General features: G+C 34.2%; 1 protein-coding gene and 1 long non-coding RNA gene across 2 annotated transcripts; both read right to left on the reverse strand.

Annotated features, from left to right (window-relative positions):
• Positions 1-1,813: 1,813 nt before the first annotated feature.
• Positions 1,814-4,145, reverse strand: LOC111398961 (piriformospora indica-insensitive protein 2-like). Its single transcript, XM_023026142.1, has 2 exons — positions 3,713-4,145; positions 1,814-3,125 (listed from the first exon to the last, which is right to left on the reverse strand). Exons 1-2 carry the CDS (start codon positions 3,920-3,922, stop codon positions 1,893-1,895), a joined length of 1,443 nt encoding a protein of 480 aa, XP_022881910.1. The 5' UTR covers positions 3,923-4,145; the 3' UTR covers positions 1,814-1,892.
• Positions 4,146-15,127: 10,982 nt separating this feature from the next.
• LOC111398962 lies at positions 15,128-17,213 on the reverse strand. Its single transcript, XR_002703453.1, has 3 exons — positions 16,320-17,213; positions 15,554-15,702; positions 15,128-15,367 (listed from the first exon to the last, which is right to left on the reverse strand). It is a non-coding gene; the product is annotated as an uncharacterized LOC111398962 (long non-coding RNA).
• Positions 17,214-22,706: the final 5,493 nt, after the last annotated feature.

Here is a 22,706-nt window from a genome sequence, read left to right on the forward strand (position 1 = left end):
AGCCCGGACCAAAAAAAAAAAAAAAAAAAAAAAAAAAAGTTGAAATATTTAACTAATAACTCTGTTCATTGGTGTAAAAGCAAAAATCAAACTAGGAGATTGCCATTTGTACATTTCAAAGTTAACAACATTGTTGACATTTGTCTTCGAGTAAAATACTATTTGGATGGAAAACCATTTTTTTCAATGTCAAAACACACTTTGCCATGTGGTAAAGTTTAAACCATAGATTTTGGTGTACACTTTGCCACAGTTGGTTAAACTATATCCAAAATGAGAACCAGAACTAAAACTAAAACCAGAACCCCTTTTTACCCAGAGAAAAACCAGATGAAACCAGAAAAAAAGATTGCCAAGTTTTTAATTCAAATGGTCCTTCACTTTCTGTTTCCCCGTCACCATCTTCTTTATGTACGAAGGACCACACTGCAATTGTACTTATTTTTGTGTACAGGCTACAGGTCTATGTTTACCCATACATATTGCTTAAAGGAAGAAGAAGAAAGGAAAAACTAGAGGCTATTGCTTAAAGGAAGAAGGGGAAAGAAAAAACTAGAGGCTATTAGCCTATTGCCTTTGCCCTTTTCTTCCCGTGCATTAAAATCATGGCTGCCATTGCCAGCAGAAAAAGTTGGGGCAGAAAGACTATATCAAAACCCTAAAGCTCCTAGCCTACGACCTTTGTTGGAAAAAATACCCTTTACTTTCAGTGCATTAAAATCATGCCTACCATTGCCAGCAGAAAAAGCTGGAGCAGAGCGACCATTACATAGTCATGTTCATGTTGAAATGAAAGGTGGTATGGGTAAGAAAAATTCATCCATGCCCTTGCATAGGATCAAAAGCTTAAAGCTACAAGCCTACTACCTTCTTGGAAAAAAATATTCAACTTGCCATTGAATTAAAGTGAAAATTAGGATTGAATTCTTTGAAATTTTTCATGGTCACGGTTTCTAAATCTTCAAGAGTGAGATTTTGAGACATCAAGCTATCTAAGTCCCCGTTTGATTCTCATTATTTGACCACAAAAATAAAAAATATAACCGTTATCCATCGCATCGAATCACCATATTTGATTTTCTAATTCTTGTGTGGGTTTCGTAACGATTATATTTTTCATTCTCATTTTAAAAAAAAATGGGAATCAAACAAAGAGTAAATACGGTTACAAAAATTATCTCTAAAATCCCATGCAACAATCAATTGAATGGGAGAAAAATGTTAACTACCTCGATGAATTTGCCCTCAACCTTTGATTCAAGTGAAAGTCTCAACATATACATTGACTCTTTCTGTCATGTTTGGACCTAAATTCACGTATTTAGATAAATTATGGGACTTAAAATCTCATTTTTAAACATTGAGGACATATAACCCCCTAATTGAATGGTTGGAGAGCTCAACCCTAAATTTTTCTAAAATTAATTCTAGTTGGTTCTTTACTTTATTAAGCCCCTGTTTAATGACATTTAAAATCCAAAAATAAAATTTTGAATAGTAAATTTTTGAAAGATGTACAATTAAAAAGCATGGAAGAGTTCGAGTCTAAGTGCATAATATTTTATTGTGTGATTGTATGATTGAAAATGAATATATAGAAAATGAGTTTTTAAATAGCGATTGTCAAATAGGAATTCAATTATAACGTATGTATCATGTGTTGTGCCAGGGACAGCTCATGATGGGTCATGCCCAAAGGCAACCTCAATAGCCATTCTCAAAGCGGATATGTTGAGATACTAGAGCCGCAGTCGTCCGTCCCATTTTGACGCTTCTAATTTTAGATGGCACGACAATATACAAAGTATCAAAAGGATAGAAAAAGGATAAATTCTTGTTAAGTGAATTAAGGGTTAGACTTTCTTCTACATTACAAATGCTGTATTGCTACCTCAAGCAAAACCTATGTCGAAAAGTAAATGACCAAAAAAAACTATAAACACAAAGATGTACCTAAATCTATCAATACGAAAGATTGAGAATCCCAAAGAAACCGTGGGATTGGATTCTGGATTCCAAATCCTATTATTATTCAACCTGGAACTTGTATCCAGACCAGTTTCTCGTGTTACTTCTTGCTGACATTTTTTTACCCCAAATGGTACATTAATTCTTGATATCAAACCTGATGGGTAGCAGAGATTTGGATTGTCCCATGCCCCAAAACGCCTCCCCAATTTCCCATAGAACCCTTCAGAGAATTTAAGTTCACCCGTCAGATTGTTTCCATAGATGTGCATTGCACTAATATTAGGCAAAGTTTCGATCTTTGTGGAGATTTTTCCTGTGAGCATGTTATCATTGAGTCCCAAAAATCTCAGCCTCTTCAACTTTGAAATCGAGTCCGGAATCCCACCTGTCAAGCTCGTATTCGATAGGTCTAATACAGTTAGGCATATCAGATTATGCCACGCAAGGTTCGTAAGGTTACCACCCGTTGGATTGTTGGATAGGACTAATTGTTCCAAGGAACTCATTTCTTGAAATAATGTGGTCAACCCACCTGAAAATTTGTTGTTACTTAGGTCCAAGAGTGTTAGATTCTTCAATTTTCCAATCTCTTGGGGGATTTTTCCTTCCAATTGATTGTTGCTTAAGTCAAGCTTCAGTAAAGAAGTCAACCCACCAAATGTTGAAGGCAAGAGACCAGAAAATAAATTCCTACTCATGTCAAGAATCAGAAGCTGATTTAGCTCTCCAAAATTATCTGGAAGGCTGCCAGAAAATGAATTTCCAGCAAGATTTAACCGCCTCAAGTTGATTAAGTTCCCAAAAAACGCCGGTAATTCACCAGTCAATCCATTTTCCACTAGCACTAACGACCGGAGATTTCTGAGGTACCCAAAAGTGTATGGAATTTGTCCAATTAGGCAGGGATTGGACCGAAACTCTAGTGACTCTAAACTGCCAGCGAAACCTTGCCAATTTTCAGTAGGAATTGCAACGGGATAATGGTGGGGTGAGACAAAGCAATTGAAGAATGAGAGTGATTTCAGGTGCCTTAATTCAAATAACTGGGGCCTAAACTCAACATTTTGGGCACAACTAAGGGAATTATCATGAACAGGTCCAATGCTCAAGTCTGTGACATACCAAAAGCCATCAAAAAGGTCACAGCCAACACCCTGTGGAAAGAATCAGGATAGCAGATTAAAATCAGGAAACTTAATTACGACTCCCACATATAACTTGCCCACCAACACTCAGTTTAAGAGTACCAATTAACACAAGATGATATCAACTATCAGAGTTTTGACAGACATTAGGAACAAAGAAAAGAAAAGAAAAGAAAAGAAAAGGTTGAGAATAGTACAAAAAAAAAAAAAATTAATAATGTAAGAATGTCAATAAGTAATAACCAATTGAGTACATCTAATTGCAGTTCAGTTTTGACACAGTGTTTCATAAATCCCAAAGCTAGAAATAGGCAGCAGAATCTCAGCGAAATGAGGTACTATCTAAAATGAACATTCCATAAGAAAACAAACGATGAAATAATTTGCTGCTTACGCTATAACCAGTCTAAGTACTGAAAGAGCAATAAAAAAACCTGAAGTTCTTGTGTTTATGACACTGGTAAGGTAGATATCGAGTAACTTTTTGTTTAATGTATTTTCTCTGATATTAAGATTTGACAGAACTACAAAAGTAAATATCTACATTTTTACACCAAGAATCTTGAAAGTACAGAAAAGGGCTTAACAATGTTTACCTGTATGGGAGTCCAACCACAAGGATCTGGATAAAGATCTGAACCATTCCACCATTTACCCACAAAACCTTGAATAGCAGAATACAAAGCTTCTTGCTCTGTTCTCTTCATTGAAGCCACTCCATTTTCATCTTCCCCCTTGCACATAACACCCAAATTTATTGTGTATATAACAAAGATAAAAACACACCAAAATTTGAACTCCTCCATGATGATTTTACTGAGCCAAAAGTAAGTACTTGAACCCAAGAAAAATAACAAGATTTCAAGTACAGATAGTGAATCCAAGAAAGTTTAAAGAACTGGGTTAAGCCTAAACAGTTTTCTTTTCATCAAACCCTTTGATTTGAAATGGAGTTATTTGCATGAAGGAACGAGAGATTACAAACTGAGGGCCTTTTCTTGCTAGTGTTTATAGCAAAGCAAAGGTAGTAAAGGAAGCGTAGAATGGCATAGGGTAGCAGTCTAGCAGAAGATATAAGTCAAGGGTGTCCTGTGCAGTTGCAGCTAAAAGTTAAGAGCACATTTCTCAATGTTCAAGAAAGTAATTATGATTATGTCAATAATAAGATCAGAGAAAGGGAAAGGTAGCTGAAACTCTAGATAGGACTTCTTGATTTCCTTTTATCAAAGAAAGATCCTTTATGCTTAAAATAAATGGAAAATCTTAGTAGACCGTTGCACGTTTCATAATCAATACATGTTGTCTATTGTCTAGAATGATTCAATCTTTCTTATCAAACATAAGGAGTTAGAAAATTATGGTTGGAATAATGGAATTAGAAGTACTCGATGATTTCCTTTCATCATAGATCCATTGTGATTAGTAATCATAAGAAATCATACTTGCATATATTACTAGTAGATGGTTTTTACTAATGCACATTTATCATGCAACACTTTCGAGTCTAGACAGTAATGAACAATATTTAGATTATTTTTCCTCTTTAAAAATGTTGAGTATCGTCTATCCTTCCATGTCAAACACGCCGTAGGTGGGGGAATTTTTGGTTGGAATAGAAAGTGTAGTTAAAGTGGGAAGCATTAAGGGTTTAGAACGGGCTAGATTTGGGGTGGGTTGGGTTGGGTGAGGGGATAAAGGGGACCATTTTGCACTCAGTACTGGATGTATGCATGTAAATGCATGCAAAACAATGGTAGGTTTTGTCTCTGGGTGACTTGTTCTCACTTTTTTCGGCTGTTGGATTCATCAGAGTTTTGTGTGATGGTAAGGACAAAAGAGTAGTGCATGGGAGTCTTCAAAAATTTGCAGTTAGCCCTAAGTAATGTCAAATGTCAATCAAAGTTTTCAAAACATTGTCAATTATGAATCTATCAGACTTTAAAAACCACATGAATGATTTCTTTTTTCTTGTTGAATAGCAAATAAACAAAAAGAAAATAATAATAATATTGTTTAGAAATACTAATTTTTAACATCAGTCTACTTGACAATACCTGTGATATTAAATTACAAGTTCGATTCAATACAATGGTTTATGATATATTTTACAAAACGTATGATATATTGACATATAGACTGATGTTCGACACAATTAATACTAGATAACATTATTTTAAAAAAAGTCAAAAGCAAAGGAGTCCTTGGAAAATTGCAAATTGATTTTAACTTAAAAAGAAATAAATTGGTCTCCAACATTTTTATTGTATATATAGTTGATCAATCACTAAAACACAAAAATCGTTCAATGTTTTTTTAGTGCCCTCAAATTTTCTTGTCTTATCGCTTAAAACTTTTTGGACATCGATTTAAGTTATGATACAATACTTTTACAGCATAAAGTTTGACATGCATTAGAATTTGAACTTTGACAATTATAGTTGCAAGAGACAAATTGTGTAACTATAATAAAAAGTGAAGGATACCTTTGTTTCTTTTTAAAGGTTAAGGACGATATGTTGAGGACCAATAAATGCAATTTTCCCTACTCCTTCCTGGCCTGCTTATGACTTTAATAATTAATTAATGAACAAAGCTTCTGTAACAAGGAGGCGGCCCGCCTCCCTGACAGAAGCCCCACAAATGGGGGTGGGGGCGGCAAAAAAAAATTAAAAAAATATGGGACCTTCCCACCTCGCCCCCCCTTCCCTCCATTTGTGGGGTTCGATCAGGAGGCGGTCAGCCCCTATGTTCCTGTAGCAGAACCCTTAACTAACAAGAAAAATCTTTATTGTATTGTTAAAAGTTAGACTATGATTGGTTCACGTTTATAAATTGTTTTAAAATACTCAAATTAATTTTTATTCAAAATTTTTGAATGATTTACAAATATTACTTACTTATTCTTCCCTCATTTTTATTTATAATTTAAATCATTTATGAACACTTTTAAACATGCACTAAAGCTCCTATAGAGACAAGATTGACAAAAGAACTATTTTGAAAGGCCCAATTATTTATGCATTTAATATTTATTTAGTTAAAAAACATAGTACAGAAAAAAATTATTGGTTTTTTTTTTTTAGACATAATTTTTTCTACATTTCAAGTGCGTACTGGTTCTGTTTTGCAAATCTCTTTCTGCTAATTAAGGAATCTTGTTTGTCTGTCCATCAAGTTTTCAACTCCAAAATTAGATTTTATAAGTTGTATTAATTAGAGCTCCAATAAATGTCTCCAGTTTTTTTTTTTTTTTTTTTTTTTTTTTTTGGGGGGGGGGGTTGGGGTGGGAGTGGGGGGAAGGGTACAAGATTTTTTTCTTTATTCCTCATGGTTGCTCTATCTTTTTCGATATACGTGCGTGCATATTAGAAGCAGTAAAAGATGAATTCATGGCCTAAAACATATCAAAAAATGAAAACGAGATTACACGTAAAATTCAAAAACAAAAACTGGAATATTTGCAATACGAAAAGTTCTTCATTAATATCGTATTTATTTTACTGATGAATTATGTAAGTGATTGCTTTTAATTTATATGTTTCAACAATCGTTGGAGGGGGGACGAAAAATAAAATTATTTAACTAGTAGTAGTAGGGTGTCGACAATATCTTTTATAAGTGGACGTAGCTCGCACACAATTGTTGGAGAGGGTACCAAACATAAATGCAATGGATAGATGAAGGAGCTTAATGAGGATTGCGAGGTGTTTATAGTTTTAGGACCACACACAATGAGTGTTGGAAAAAGGGCAGCCCTACAAACAGAAAGGCCTAAGGCCTAAGGGCTAAAGGGCTATCGCGTGCTAAATTTTATTGCCAGTCCTATAATAGTCTGAATAGTCATTTTCTACCATTGTCCTAATTTTAGTCTAATAACACCATGTTTGGCTAAGCTTAAAAAGTAAGTTAAATATATTATTATTATTATTATTATTTTGTTTGAATATGTTAATTGATTCTAATTTAAAAGTACAAAAAAGTTACTTATTGAAGGGTTGTTTTCAAATTGAAAGCCTGTTTAGCCCTGTTAAAATTCTAAAAATGCATTTTCGAATAGTAGATTTATAGAGAATATGTGGTTAAAAATTAAAGAAAAGTTTTAGATTTACTTGTAATATTATTTTATTGAAGAATGTGTGGTTAAAAAAAAAAGCGAAATGTATTTTGAAAATAATGAAGATCAAACAAGAGTTAAATATTTTTGTAGCTTACTAATTTTATAGACACACAAAAAGAAATTATTTTTAAAGTTGCTTATTTACTTATACTAATAGAATTATTTATTTTAATAGTTACTTATTACTTGCCATTTGAATTCAAACACAGCAATGTACAACAAGTGAGTTATGGACTATAATTAAAAATGCAGTTACGAGTAGTTCTTATCCATAAATAGTAATCATGGTACCAAAAATTCATATATAGTCCCGTTTGCCCATATTATTTGATATTATAATTTTTGGAATAATATTTTTTTAAAGAATGTGTGGTTGAAAAAGAATGATTTTTTATTTATTTATCTATAATATTATTTTATTGAAGAATGTGTTATTAAAAAGAATTAAGAGAAAAATGAATTATAAATTTAATTCTACTGAAAAAAGTGCCAGACTAATAATATTTAATGTCTTGGTAACAACATAATCCTAATCGAACCAAACTAGATTGATTGGTCCGATCAAACATCTAGTGAACCAGACCTTCTTGGTCCGATCAGCATATAATTAAACCATCAATGGCCCACTTTAATGGTCAAATTTTACTCAAATGCGGTAAACAGTTTGATTTAAGCCAGACAATTTTTTTGCAAATTTTCAAGCGGCTTTATGAAAATTCACAGCATGGAGAATGAACATTTTCAAACCAACGACTCGACGAGTGACCTTAGGTTTGAATAGTTGTACCCCATTATTTGCGTCTTTGTAGTGGTAAACCATGTACGAGGTAACTTAGAACCAATTTCGAACTTGAACCTGAACTTAGGGCTTGATTGGTAGTGATTATAAAAATTGATTTTTTAACAGTTAGAGAAAAAAATGGATCTCATACGTGAGTGAGAAAGTAAAAAATGACGGCTAGAATAGTGAAATAAAAGTCAAAATATTAATTTTTTTGAATGAAAAATTACTACCAAACGGAGCTTAAATTTTTTTACAACGAATTAAAAGTTAATCCATTGACAGTTGTTTTAAATATAACAACATGATAATTTTACGATAATTTTAAAGCTCAAGTATGTACCTTTATTTAGTTAATATAAATAATGCAGTAATAGGTCGGCTCAACGAGATTATGTTGCAGCTGACTTGTGTACTACGTAGCATCCATAATTTAAACTTGACTTCGGATTCTAAATGCATTGTTACTGACTTTAAATAAATAAGAATTAATAAAAAGGAAATCAGTTATTTCCCTTGCACCGGAGACTTTTCGTCGGGCAGCGTACAGATGCTATGCTAATTGGCAGTTTTTTTGTGATGAACTACACAAGCATTATTTTACAATTAGCTGTAAGTGGTCATTTTAAGTATTGATGCATCAAAATCCAAAGACTATTTTCGAGGTCAATATTCTTTTTCCCTTATTTTGGCATTGTTGTGTTGGTTAGCATAGTTGTAAGAAATTATTGTATTGTATATGATGGGTTTTCCTTGGAATATAGGACATTGTTAAGGAGAGTGGGCTTTTTAGTGATGATTCCAAGAATATAGAGGAAATGATAGTTCAACAATTGAGAATGAAACTGACGTCAATATTATGTTCTTCTGGCTAAAATGTATTTAATTTATTTTTCCAGTATCATATGGTTGTTTGCGTGTTTAAGGGGGGTGGGAATTTCCAATTTTCTGCAATATGAATTCATTTTTTTTTCTCTTTTTTCTTTTTTAATTTCAGGGAGATAATCTTGAGAATTTTTACCCAAATTCCGATGGAATTTTCATGAGCTAAGAGGAAGAACAAAGGTAATCCCTTCTCTTTCCAATATTATTATGATTTATTTGTCGTTTTATCAATGCATTCATTATTTTGTTTTTTACATTGTACATTCTTTTGGATTCTTTTTAAAATAAGTGGACTCGTTTTATCAATGAACGTGCAACGCACGTTGGTCACACTAGTACTAGACAAAAATTCAATTGTTGGTTGACTATAACGCTTGTGCATGCAACAGATATAAATTAAACTTAGAGAAAGAGATTGTACAAAATAAAGATCCAAACCTAATGAATTCACTCTATTTCTTTAAGAAAATATTGCTCTCCTGAAGTCTCCGCCCAATTACCTCTCAAGAGAGAATATATTTTGTTCTAAATGACTTAACACCGTCATCACAAAAATAATCGGCGAACTAAACTTTTAATTTGCTGCTGAAATGGGTTGCTGCATTTTTAGTCCAACTGATATACGGGTCCAGTAAGCTGTTTATGAGCCCAATTAACTGGTTTTTGATCCAATAAATGGATGATTCTGGAATGGACGTGTTTTCTTACTTGATACATAGTGACACTTGGAATGCTGTGGATCGTTAGATATGACTTTTGGGCTTATCTCATATAAAAAGGGGCTTTACGTTCATTTTAGGGTTTATCTCTTAATTTGTTTTGTTCTTTTTGTCCTTTTGTTCTCTCTCTATGTGTGTATAATTGGTCATTAACTAGATAATCCCACTGAGTGATTTTTGAGTGAAATTGCTATGTTTGAGAGAGAGTCTTAGCAACACATATTCTTTGTGAGTGTTTGCTGAAAAGAAAGTTGAAGAGATTAGGGGTTTTCCTTGAAATTCTACTGTATTTGTATTGTACTCATCTCTTGCCCGTGTTGAGGGCTTTATAATGGATTCGAGCAATATCATTAGGGATGCTCGACGGGGGACAAAGCATTAGAAGTGGCCGCTGAACCTCTGAGTCTTTGGCCAAAAAATCTTGTGTTCTTGTTATTTTGAAGCATTTTTAACCTTTGTTTGAGTCCAATTCTTTCTCAAAAATGTATTTTTAAACAGCATTTTGACATCATTCTAACCACACATTTTTCAATAAAATAATATTATACGTAAATTGAAAAATTTTCCTTATTTTTTAATAACATATTTCACTTCAATACACTATTCAAACAAACTTTCTTTTAAAACAAGGATCTAATTATTTGGGACTAATAGTGGTATCAAAGCTCCTTTTAAAAAAAAAAAAAAAAAAAAAAAAAAAAAATTAAAAACATTAGATCTGTAAATTTTGTGGTCAAGAAATCACTCGATCCATTTTATGGAACCACCCTTTCATGATAATCTCTATACATTTACAATGTTGCAATTTTTTGAAATAGATACCTAAGGAGCTGTTTTCTTCGTGTTTCAATTTTGTAGTTTTGAATTTTGAATTCATTTTGAGTTTTGTATTTTAAGTGACTGTTTTGAAATTGTTGAAAATTCGTTCTTTTTGTCATTTTGAAAAAAATGTTTCTGGAAATATAAAATTGGAAAACATGTTTACTTTGAAATTTTAATAATATTCTTTTTATAATATTTTATTCAAGAAATCTGGTTATTCAATAAATTTTAATATTTTAATGTTAATATATTATTAAGTAACATATAAATTTTGAAATTGGTGAAATATGATTTGAGCGTTGATGAAATGTATTAAATAACTCATTTTTAACCATACATTTTTTAATAAAGTGTTGATGAAAAACAATTTGAGTGTTTATGAATATGAGCCAAATATAGCATTTGAAATTCTTAAAACCAATTTCATTTGTAATTATTTTTCATTTCCACCACTAACATTAGTCGAAATTCAATAACATGAAATATTTTCGTGAAGTGTAAAACCTGTCTTGATTGAAACTTCAGACTTACAAATTATTTCAAAAGTCTATAATTCTTTTGAGGCAAATAATATGTCTCTACGTACAAATGTGAAACAATCCCTTCAATATTGAATTTCACATCACCAATGTATGTAGTCTTATACTCACAAGTATCATATAAAAAAAAAATAACATCCGTTTCGTCTAAAGCTTCGAATCATAAAGTTCCAATTTCTTTTTTTTTTGATCGGTAAATGTAAATATATAGATCAAAATTGTACCATGTACAAATACACCGGGCATACCCGGGCGAGACAATGTCCATAATCAAATACAAGTACACCGGGCATACCCGGGCGAATCAAAGTCAATGATAAGTACAAGTACACCGGGCATTCCCGGGCAAATCAAAGTCTAAAACGAAAACAACTACTCCGGGCATACCCGGGAGACACAAAGAAGGCAAGATACATAAAGAGATCAATGATCCACGGCCAAGGATTCAAAAAGAATCAAGACATCCGGATATAAAGTAAACATGACTTTGTATACGTGTGTCTTGATCCTTCTAGTAATAGAATCCAAGTCGGCCGGGAGGTCTTCAAAAATCTTCCTATTCCTCGTAAGCCATATGTAGTAAACTGTGCTAGCAAGAGCCACTCGCTTCGTCTTGGTCAGCCACGAAGTTCCACGATTCTCCTTTTTCATCCACTTAAGCGCCATGGCAAGTGTAGACATAGATCTTGTGATGCCAAGCCATCTCCTAATGCTCCCCCATAATGAGGAAGTGAAGGAACACTTAAAGAATAGATGGTCACAAGTTTCCTCAAAAAGTCCACAAAAAACACACCTCCGATCAATATCCAAGAAGAGTAGTTTGTCTTTAGTTAGCAGCTTTGATTGGGCCGCTAACCATAGCAAGAAAGAATGCTTCGGAGTGATGCACGGCTTCCAAACTTCTCCTCCCCACGGCTTCAAAGTACCTTTATGCCTAAAGTATTCATAGGCAATTTTTGTTGAGAATTTATCATGCACCAAACAGCCCAGATTTTGAGTCGAAGTTTCAAAAAACTGCCTACCGAAGAATGCAGTTTGGCGGCCAGAATTGCTCCAGAATGCAGGCCCAGAAATCTGGTCGTGCAGGGCAGTTCCAGCACCCAAAAATCGTCCATTAACTGTCCTAACATCAGTGGACGTGTCCCCGTTTACCCCTTGCACAATCTGCAAATGATGAGGCATCGTTTCATGTTGCTGTGCCGGAATCACAGTGTGCTGTCCAGCTTCTTTGGCAGAAATAAAATCCCTGATTAAGAAAGAATGCTTCGGAGTGATGCACGGCTTCCAAACTTCTCCTCCCCACGGCTTCAAAGTACCTTTATGCCTAAAGTATTCATAGGCAATTTTTGTTGAGAATTTATCATGCACCAAACAGCCCAGATTTTGAGTCGAAAATTCAAAAAACTGCCTACCGAAGAAAGCTGTCTGCCGGCCAAAAATGCTGCTGAATGAAGGGCCCAAATTCTGGTCGTGCAGAGCACTCCCAGCTCCAAAAAACGTCCATTTAATGCCCTTCCATCACTGGACGTGTCCCCGTTAACCCCCTGATCAATCTGAAAATGATGGGCCCCCGTTTCCTGTTGCTGTCTCGGAATTACAGTGTGCTGGGCAGCTTCTTTGGTAGAAATAAAATCCCTGATTTCAAGTAATTTCTTGAAAAGTGGGGAGTGATCCTTTTTAGGACGAGCTTCCCAAATACAAGTGCCGTTAAGATAAGCATGATGAACCCATCTAATCCATAAGGTGTCCTTCTTCTTGTGGATGTTCCAAAGGGATTTAGCTAGTAACGCTAAATTCCAAGTCTTCAAGTCTTTCAATCCAAGGCCCCCTTCCGCTTTAGGAAGGCATAGATTCTTCCATGCAACCAATGGCTTCTTTGATCCCCAAAGGAAGTTCCGACAAAGGCTAACAATTCTCGAAATAATTGTAGCCGGAATGGGGAAGATAGAAAGCCAAAAACATTCAACACCTTGAAGCACGGCCCTAATGAGTTCCAACTTGCCGGCATAGGATAGAGATGCACAACTCCAAGCTCCAATATAACCTGCTATTTTCCGAAAATTCCAGCTGTGTAGATGCTGGATTTCGTAGTGTTGATCTTTAAACCCGATGCTAAACCAAATTTGTCAAGGCAATCGATAAGAATTTCAACGGACATAGCATCACCCCTTGCAAAAAGCATCAAGTCATCCGCAAAAGCCAAGTGGGTTATCTTTAGGGGACCACATTTTGGGTGATAATTGAAGTGACTATCACTTGTAGCATCCTTGATCAATCTAGAAAAATATTCAAGACAAATCACAAACAAGAAAGGGGAGAGTGGATCACCTTGGCGAAGGCCTTTCCCGCCTTTGAAGAAACCATGCATACTTCCATTCAAAGCAACCGAATGTGTCGGAGTGGTAACACACTCCATAATCCATTGAACAAATGTCGATGGAAAATTCAACCCTTCAAGAACACTCTTGAGAAAGTCCCAACTAACCGAATCAAAGGCTTTGCTAATATCAATCTTAAGGAGGCACCTCGGAGCAACTCTCTTCCTATTGTATTGCCTCATAAGTTCTTGAGCAAGATGAATATTTTCCGTCATGCTTCTACCTTCAATGAAGGCGGCTTGTGCTTGGTCAACAATATCCCCCAATATAGGCTTCAATCTAGATGCAAGAATTTTGGTGATCACTTTATAGATCACGTTACAACAAGAAATAGGTCTAAAATCCCCAACATGCGAAGCATGATCCGACTTAGGCACCAAAGCAATAACGGAATGGTTGAGTTGTTTAAGCATAGAACCCGAAGAGAAGAACTCCATGATTGCACCCACAAACTCATCACCAATAATTCCCCATGCATTCTTGAAAAAACAAGAAGTGTAACCATCCGGTCCGGGAGATTTATCATCTCCAATATCAAAAACTGCATCTTTAACTTCATCATAGGTAATCTCCCGGATCAAAGAGTTACCTTGTTCCAATGAGACTAACGGACCATTAGTGATGATCTCCCTTTGAATCGGCCGAGAAGGGCAATAAGTACCAAGCAATGAAGTATAGAATTTTACAAATTCCGAAGCAACTTGGTGTTGAGAAGTAGAAGACTCCCCATCCTCTTTAATAATTGTAGCAATAAAATTCCTTCTAGAGTTCCTTTTGACAATGGAATGAAAGAACTTTGTACATTTGTCACTTTGCTTAAGGAAGATGCATTTAGCCTTTTGATAATAAAAGCTCCTCTCCGCTTCACACAAGCCAACAGTTTTTTTCCTCAAATTTTGAACCGAAAGCTGAAATTCCAGATTAGCGGGCTGATTTTCAAGCTGAATTTGGGCAGCCTCCAAATCAGATTTCGCCTCATTGGCCCTCCTCGAAATGTGACCAAATTGTTTAGAATTTAGCTCCTTAAGAGCAACCTTAAGTTTCCTCAACTTCTTGCAAAGAACAAATTGTTTAGTCCCCCGAACATTAACTTGCCAAGAAGATTGCACAATATCAAGAAAATCTTCATGCATAGTCCACACGTTAAAAAACTTGAATGGCTTCTTACCGCTACTAACACAATCATCAATGGAAACAATACAAGGTGAATGATCGGAAAGACAACCGGATGGAAGAAAATTTGCACCAATATGTGGCCCATTTTGCACCCAAATATCATTGATCATAGCCCTATCAATTTTGCTCCAAACCGAGCCATTGGTCCATGTGAGGAAGCAACCAATAGACCGTACATCCGTTAGTCCCACTTGAAGGCAACAACTTGCAAGATCTTTGATTTCATAAGGGGTGACATCCGCCCCATTACTTTTCTCATCAAATTTTAGAACGTTGTTGAAATCCCCCAAAATCATCCAAGGCAATGCAACATTTGTGTTGTGATCCATGATGTTTTCCCAAAGAGGCCTTCTAGAAACCAAAGTGTGGAAGCCATAAACAAAACTATCAAGGAAGGTGAAGGAAGTTACCTTGCAAGTAGCTTTACAATGTATGACTTGTGGATGAACCTCCGTCACATCCAAAGACACTTTGGATGGATTCCACAAGATCAAGATACGACCACCTCCATGTGCGCCAAAGTTGTTTGCATGCAAGAAGCCGCCAATAGAGCTATGTCAATAGAGTGTAATTGCGGATTGTACTAATAACATCCGTTTCGTCTAAAGCTTCGAATCATAAAGTTCCAATAGAGCTATGTCAATAGAGTGTAATTGCGGATTGTACTAATCAAATCACCAGAAAATCTTCCATGAGGCAAACTCAATGACACCAACTTTTGGTTCCAATTCTGTAATAAACTCCCAATTTCACTTGATTGCTTTTATATGAAACCTTTGCCCTATGTCGAGACCCCAAAACATTTGCCATGCAATTCAAATTTCTCAATATATCCTGTCCGATAACATTAAAAAAATCAAGTTAATCAAGTTAAGGAGCAAAAAAGTGCATACCTAAATAACACCATCTGTGTCATTTCACAATACACAAGTTTTTGCTTAATCAAAATATGAATATTCCAACTATGACTGATTTTCCTCAAATCAATGTACCAAAATGATAAAGCCTTATATACAATACCTAAAGATCCACATTTGAACGTGATCGCAAAACTGTGCTAAATTCAGGATCTTTTAGTATAGTACTCCTTTTGCTACCCCATACTTGGCAATGCCAACTTTAAGAGCCGCTTCTTTTCCGATGTCCACTTCTGCTTAGGAGCACCCATTCTTGCAAAATAAAACCAAATAAAAGGCCATTGCTAAAATTTTAGGTGCACAACAAAAATAAAAGGCCATAGATTGGGTTGGCATTAAAAGATAGAAAATGAGGAATTTGTGATAAAACAATATGAGATAAGATAATTTGCTGAAAAACCTAGAAGATTAAAAAGAAATTGTGGTGTGATTTGTGAAATATACTATTCCAAATCTTGCCCCTATAACATGTTACGGATCAAAACTGTTTCACAACTTACTTCCAGTTTCTATAAAGGATTTGAATTCAGGTTTGTAACCATGCTAGCTCTGATCATATTAACTTTTTCAAAGTAAGAAAATCACTAGCGAAAGCCACTTCAATTTCCAGATCAGTAGCGAAAACTGGCAAATTTGGGGATATTTCCAATTTACATTAACGTTCATGCAAGATCCCTTCTTCCTTTCCTCTTGTGAAACGAGATTCAATCAAAGCTAAAACAACCACACATAATCATAAATGGATCCCACATCAAAACCAAAAGATCCCATAAAAATAAGCAATTACTAAAATCACCAATAAAAAAATTCTTTTGTAAACATTCAATTAAACACTCGAAATTCCAACAGAAATGGAAGAAAAAGAATACCAGAGTGATGAAAAGAGTCCTTGATTCTCATAGAAATTCCAGAGTTGGATGAATCAAATATAACCTCCTTGACAAGGAAAACATATGCAAATCCACCCTCTCCCAGCTGCCTCAAGATCCTGAACCGATTCTCATTGATCCAAACATCCCCTCCACCATTAACGGCGTCGTAAAGGGCATTCAGTCCCAAGAACGAGCAACCCATTTCTCTATATACCTATCGATTCGTTTGCTCCTCCCCTACGATCCCAAATTGAATGCAAATGGCCAATAATTCTCTTCCTTTCTTTCCACACCCTAAAGCTAAAAATAATGTGATTGATTGAATTTAATTCATGAGTAAATAATTCTGGTACAAGTTACCTTTCTCACATCAACCTGTGTTTGGACAGAAATTACATACCTACCTGGGTTTGTTTTCGAAATTTGTGATCTGTGAAACAATAAACCAAAATTAATTTAGAGGACAGGCAACTCACAGAACTGCAATTTTGTCCAGAATCGAGTGTGCTTATGAAAGCACGCTCAATTCTGGACAAAATTGCAGGTGACCCATGGTGGTACTGGATGCGCCTAGTTTAGAGGAGTGGAGTGGTGATGGTCCGCGATCGAAACGGTGGTCGACAGCAGTGGAAATATGGCGAAAGTGGTGACTGTTAGTGCGATTTTGGCAAGTGATTGGGACTGTTTTCGACAACTCTATGGCCAGGTGATGACAAGAGGTTAAAGAGGAAAGCGAGGGGATTCGAATGGTAATGGAGTCTGGTGGTCTAGGTGGCGGGTGGTGGTCGATTGTTGAGGAAAAAGGTGGTCGTTCTCTCATGCTTCTCTCACACAAGGTTTTGGAGGAAGAGGAATTTAGGGGTGTTTTCCGCTTTTTGGTTCATTTGCTTGATTTGGCTCCAAAACGCTGAAAACGTCCTTTTCATCATTTTCCATTTTTAGTACAAATTTTTTTTTTGTTTTTCAAAATTCGTTTTAAAAAATGGAAAAGAGAATGCGTTTTCACCGTTTTGGAAAATCAAAAATAGAAAAAGACGAAGAGAACAGCCTCTAAGCTATTCCCTTTGCTATTCAAAATAGTTAGTCTGCTCCTAACGAATTCCTGAAAACCTCTAAATTTACCTTTGTTTAGGGTTCTCTGAAAAAACCTTAGAATTTGAGGGAAGTAGGGTTTGGTCTAAGGAGATCCATAAGTGTTATGTTATCTACTGCTCCTCCCATATGATAACTCTTTACTGTGTGATCTCTATTACTAAGTTTTTTGTTATAGGAGCTTTAAATCTGTATCTACATAAATTATAAATACTGGTGATTCTTGAAATTGTGTGTTGATACTTATATCTACTTCATAATTGTACAGTACGAATTCTTATGTGCATATTAATTGAAATTTGCATGATCTAAATTCACAGTGTTTATTAAGCCCTTGTTTGAGCCCCATTATTTTCTTAAGAATGAATTTTTGAATAGTGTATTGATGGAAATGTGTGGTTAAAAAATAAGGAAATTTTTTGGATTTGCGTGTAATATTATTTTATTGAAGAATGTGTGATTAAAATTATATCAAAATACTATCTAAGAATGTATTTTTTTTTCAAAGAATGAGACTCAAACATGGCTAAGTATAAAATAAATGAGTGTATAAATTTGTTGTATAACTTCTGTCATTTTTGATAATTTTTGATATATTTGTTTAATCTGAGTGATATTTTCTATTCCTTGTTTGGGATTCTCGAGTACCATTGATGCACCTTTTCACACTTTCCCGTCATCTTCGTCCATTCACTTTCTTTAGCAACAGTTCAAGTCCATAGTCAATGTTGTCGTGTGGGTGGAGTCTTTAATGGGTTGATGAATCGCTTTCTTCTTCTTGTTGGTGAAACTGCTGCTTCTTCGCATTGGTGAATCATGGATTTTGACGGGTTTAGGATTTCTCTCGATCTCAGTTGGTTTTGGGGCTTTTGGGAGATTTTTGAGTGTAATTATTAATGTTATTAGTGGGTTTAAATTGTTTAGCTGCATAAATCTAATTTGTTATTTTTTTCGAGCAGTGAGCCTAATTTGCACTAACAAAAATGCCCTTAAAATTAGGTGCCTTTTGAAAAATCATATGAAAAGTATTTTAGAAGTAATAGTGTAAAATTCATTGTCACATTTTAATGGTAAAATTAATTGTAGTGACGTATATCGCTTTTATTAAAAAGTAATGTTTGTCACAAAAAAAATGACAAATTTCAAGATAAAAAGAAGTAAAATTATTATGTAAAATTAAGTGACATCATGTCACTTTTCTAATTCAAGTGTCACTTTTTAATATGTGATATTTGTTATTCAAAAAAGTCACTGAAATTTCAAGAAAGTAAAAGAAAAAAATAACAAACACTAAAAAGTGACATTAAATACGTAGCAATTCAATAAAGTGACAGAAATTTTAAAAAATAACAAAAACTTAGAAAAGTGACAAATGCTAAAAAAAAACGACAAACAATGTTCAATATCAATCAAAATTTTAGAATAAAGTCAATAGATTGTTGATTTTCTTTTGCAATTATTTCATTGTAATTATGATTCACTTCTATTAACCTACATATTAACTTGGATTTGGAAGCTATTCAATAAAGTGACAAAAAAAAAGTGACTAACACTCAGAAATGTAACAAATATCAATCAAAATTTTAGAATAGATCCAAAAGACGGTTAATTTCTTCTATATGTTATTTCTTTGTGATTATCTTAGCCTGTATTAACTAAACATATAACATAACTTCATTTTACGAATACAATAACCTATAAGTTTGAAGTAATAAAAATTCAAAAAAAATAACAACTTTAAGTTAAAAAGTAAAACAATATGTCACCTTTTGTTCATGTTGTCGACTAACGAGAAATTGACAAAAAGCATGTGATAGGAAATTTTAAAAAACAAACAAATTCCAAAAACAAAACATTAACCCAAAAAGTCTCAAAGCCATATAATGTTTTCTCCTGGAACACCGGTTTTTTCCATCACAAAACTACATTGGAAGGCATGAAATGAGCAACAACCCAATTTCCCTAAAAAAAAAACAAAAAAAAAAGACTCTTTATAATTCGTTTTGAGCAAAGACTAGGTAAAGATTAAACTTTCATACCATACAATTTATCATCAAATTAACAACCCACCATGCTCTCATAATAAAGATTAAATTGCATAAACCAACACAAAGCTATTTGTGCACACAAGGGTTTGTACTGAAAAATGCAAACGTAAAGCTGAAAATGGTATCTACCATTCGCATGCAAAAGAAAAACACCTCCTTTTACTGTCAGATTCTTATCCAAGTTTCAAACCATAATATAACACAATAAGGGCAAATCAAAAGTGGAATAAACAATGAATTTCTTATCATAATTAGCAAAGATTGCAACATAAAATCGAATAAAATCATAAAAAATTAAAAACATTGAGACATCTTGGCTAAACTTAGGTTTATAAAGTTGTGGAGATATTTTTTTAATTTCTTCTGTAAAGTTCCTTCTTCAGCAACACTTAATTTTCTCTTCAACAACTTAGATTCACTTTCTCCAACCATGTTTTGAAACGGGTGTCGGAGTCGATAGGTGGTGGTTTCTACAATTTGGGGGCTTCTGATTTTAGAAGTTATGATTCAAGGCTTTTAGGGATTTGGTGTTGAAGCAACAAGAATTTTATTGAGAGATTATCGAAATTGTTGAACGGAGACCATAGTGAGAGGAATCAAGTTGTGGGTGAGAAATGTTTCTTTGAGAATTTTCTGGAGACTGTAGTGATTTTGGGGAATTTTGATAGTTTTAGGATGTAATAATTACTAGTTTCAATTATTCAGTTAGTTTAAAGTGTATTTTTCTAAATGGTTAATTTAAGGTGAAAATTACACGGTTCCAAGTGTTTGAAAATCGCATTGCAAACATCAGGTGAGAAAGTTTTTTATGCACAATTCATGTTTTGATTTAATTACTAAATGTTAAATATTTTTGTTATCCTTTAATAATTAGTCGATATGTCTAATAACTGATGGCGCGTTTCCTTAATTATCGTAATTCAAATCACAATTATCTTACATACCCTATTAATCTAACTTCTGTCTCCATCTCTCTTTCTCTCTCTTTCCCACGATTCCACACAACATTTCCAAACCCTCTCTCTTTCGAACTCGTCCTCCACGACTCTAGAAGATATCGCCATTCAGTTATTTTCCATTCTTACCATTTTTGAATTTACTTTGTTTAGCTTATCGCTATGTCATCAACAACATCCATTATGTTGTTCATAACAATCAAATTAAAATGGAGGAATCAAAGGCTGCAAAAGAGGTTAATAATGTCAAAGACACCACACAAAGAAGTAGCAAGAGGAAAGTCTGAGGAGAGCCTAAAAAACCCCTACCGAAAAAATGCGTAGTGTCTGTAACTGAGCGGAAAGGGCAATCGAACAAGGTTATTTCCTTTTTTTAGGTATTTCTTTATCACTTTAGCGAGATTTATGTATGCAAAATCGTTGGGCATGAAGTGTGGATTACGTACTGGACATTTGTGAACTTTAGTCGGTTCAATTCAATTCGGTATTGGGTATGGCCTAGGGTTTTGGGTATGAAGACTATGTGGTATGGAAATTCATTTTTGTTTGTATTTTGATGTCTAATATGTTGTATGATGTCAGAGAATCTAAATTTGACCATGGTAGATGCATTATGACCTGAGCCGAATGTATATGTGACTTGAATGCATTACATTATGTATGTTCTAAGAATGAAGAGCTCTTATCTGTAACCTTATTAATTTAATTGTAGACTAATATACACGTATCTTCGACCTGAGTGCACATGAAGAAATTCATGTAGTGTTGAAATCGTAACACACTACTGTGATGTGATACAAATCAAATTGTTGGTTTTTTAACAAGTCTTCTAGTTATTGGTTTGTTGGTGACAATGTGGCGTATGTGACCTTATTAATCTGAATGTAACCTTGTTGAAAGCACAACATGATTTATGCCCATGACCTTATTAATCTGATTATACAGTAACACACAAATTTCTGTGACTTGAGTGTACATGTGTATGCATATGTGATCCATCTGATAGAGTATGTGATGTTATTTTAATCTTTTGTGTAACATATCATCTGTATACGACTTCATTACAAGTGTCCAACATTGTTTCAATCTAAATACAGGCTAGGCAATTTATAATACTAGAAAACAGGTAGTTTCTAGGCAAAATTACAAATTTAGTCTATAAAGGTATTCTGAATACCATTTAAACAAGCTTAAGCCAACGACAAATACGTATATTGATGGAAACCTGTGTTGCCCATTTTTTGGATTGCGACGAGATCGTGATACGACCACAACTGATTCATTTCTTCCTTCTGAGGCAGGTTTATCATCCAAACAACAAAGAAATATGGTTTTATGTGACTGGACGATATGTGAGGTTTTCTATCTCTGAGTTATGTTTGGTCACAGGCCTGGGATGTCATGGAGAATGTGAAACATAGATGTTTGACATTAGACCATCAAAATTGAAGATAAAATACTTTTCTCAAGTGGATACTATAACACATCTTTTTTCATGGTTTTTGGTCAATGGATTTGTCCTATAATGTTTACGAAATTTGCGTGTATGGTTTCATTCAGAATACATGAGAGCAAGATGTTTTAGGTTATAATATATAGTTATTAAAGAATTTGTTTGCAATGGGTCATAGATTTGGTGATCATATAGATGGATGGTCACATTTCAAGAATGATCTTGGTGATTACATGCATTGATTACATTTAGTGATTGCATGTAGTGATTGTGCAAAACAATGGTCGCAGATCGTGAATGGATTGACAATGTGTCACATATTAGGTAATTGCATGTAGTGATTATGTAGAACAATTTATTATAATCATTGGTCACAGATCACAAATTTTCAGGACACATGTCTTTCATAACTGGTGACATAACTTTTTTTTGGAAGTCCCATGTAATCATTTTTTCAATCAACGATCACAAATCACTATTTTCTAGGTCACATGTCATTCACATTTAGTCACAGACCTATTTTTGGAGGCCACATGCAATTATTTTTTTAATCATTGGTTACAAATCATTGTTTTTAAGGTCACATATCTGTCACATTTGGTCACAAAGCTATTTTTGTAAGTCAGATGTAACCTTTTTTTTTTTTTTTTTAAATCATTGGTCACATTTCACTATTTTTTTTAGGTCATATGTCTTTCAAATTTGGTTACATGCATGTGCATTACTCCTCAGGTCACAATTTTGAATCAACAATGACCACATATTGCAATGACAGAGGTCATGTATATGAAATCAGGTCACTGTTTATGGTGTGTGTGGAATAGATAGTCACATA

The sequence above is a fragment of the Olea europaea genome, chromosome 8 (genome assembly GCF_002742605.1).
Source record: "Olea europaea var. sylvestris chromosome 8, O_europaea_v1, whole genome shotgun sequence".
Classification (NCBI taxonomy): Eukaryota; Viridiplantae; Streptophyta; class Magnoliopsida; order Lamiales; family Oleaceae; genus Olea; species Olea europaea.

What these genes read in the sequence shown, in the direction of transcription:
- LOC111398961 (XM_023026142.1), bottom strand. Translation starts at nt 3,922, where the DNA reads ATGGAGGAGTTCAAATTTTGGTGTGTTTTTATCTTTGTTATATACACA. An exon ending in GTGGTTGGACTCCCATACAG is followed by an intron (nt 3,126 to 3,712) that starts GTAAACATTGTT and finishes TTCTTTCCACAG; the next exon opens with GGTGTTGGCTGTGACCTTTT.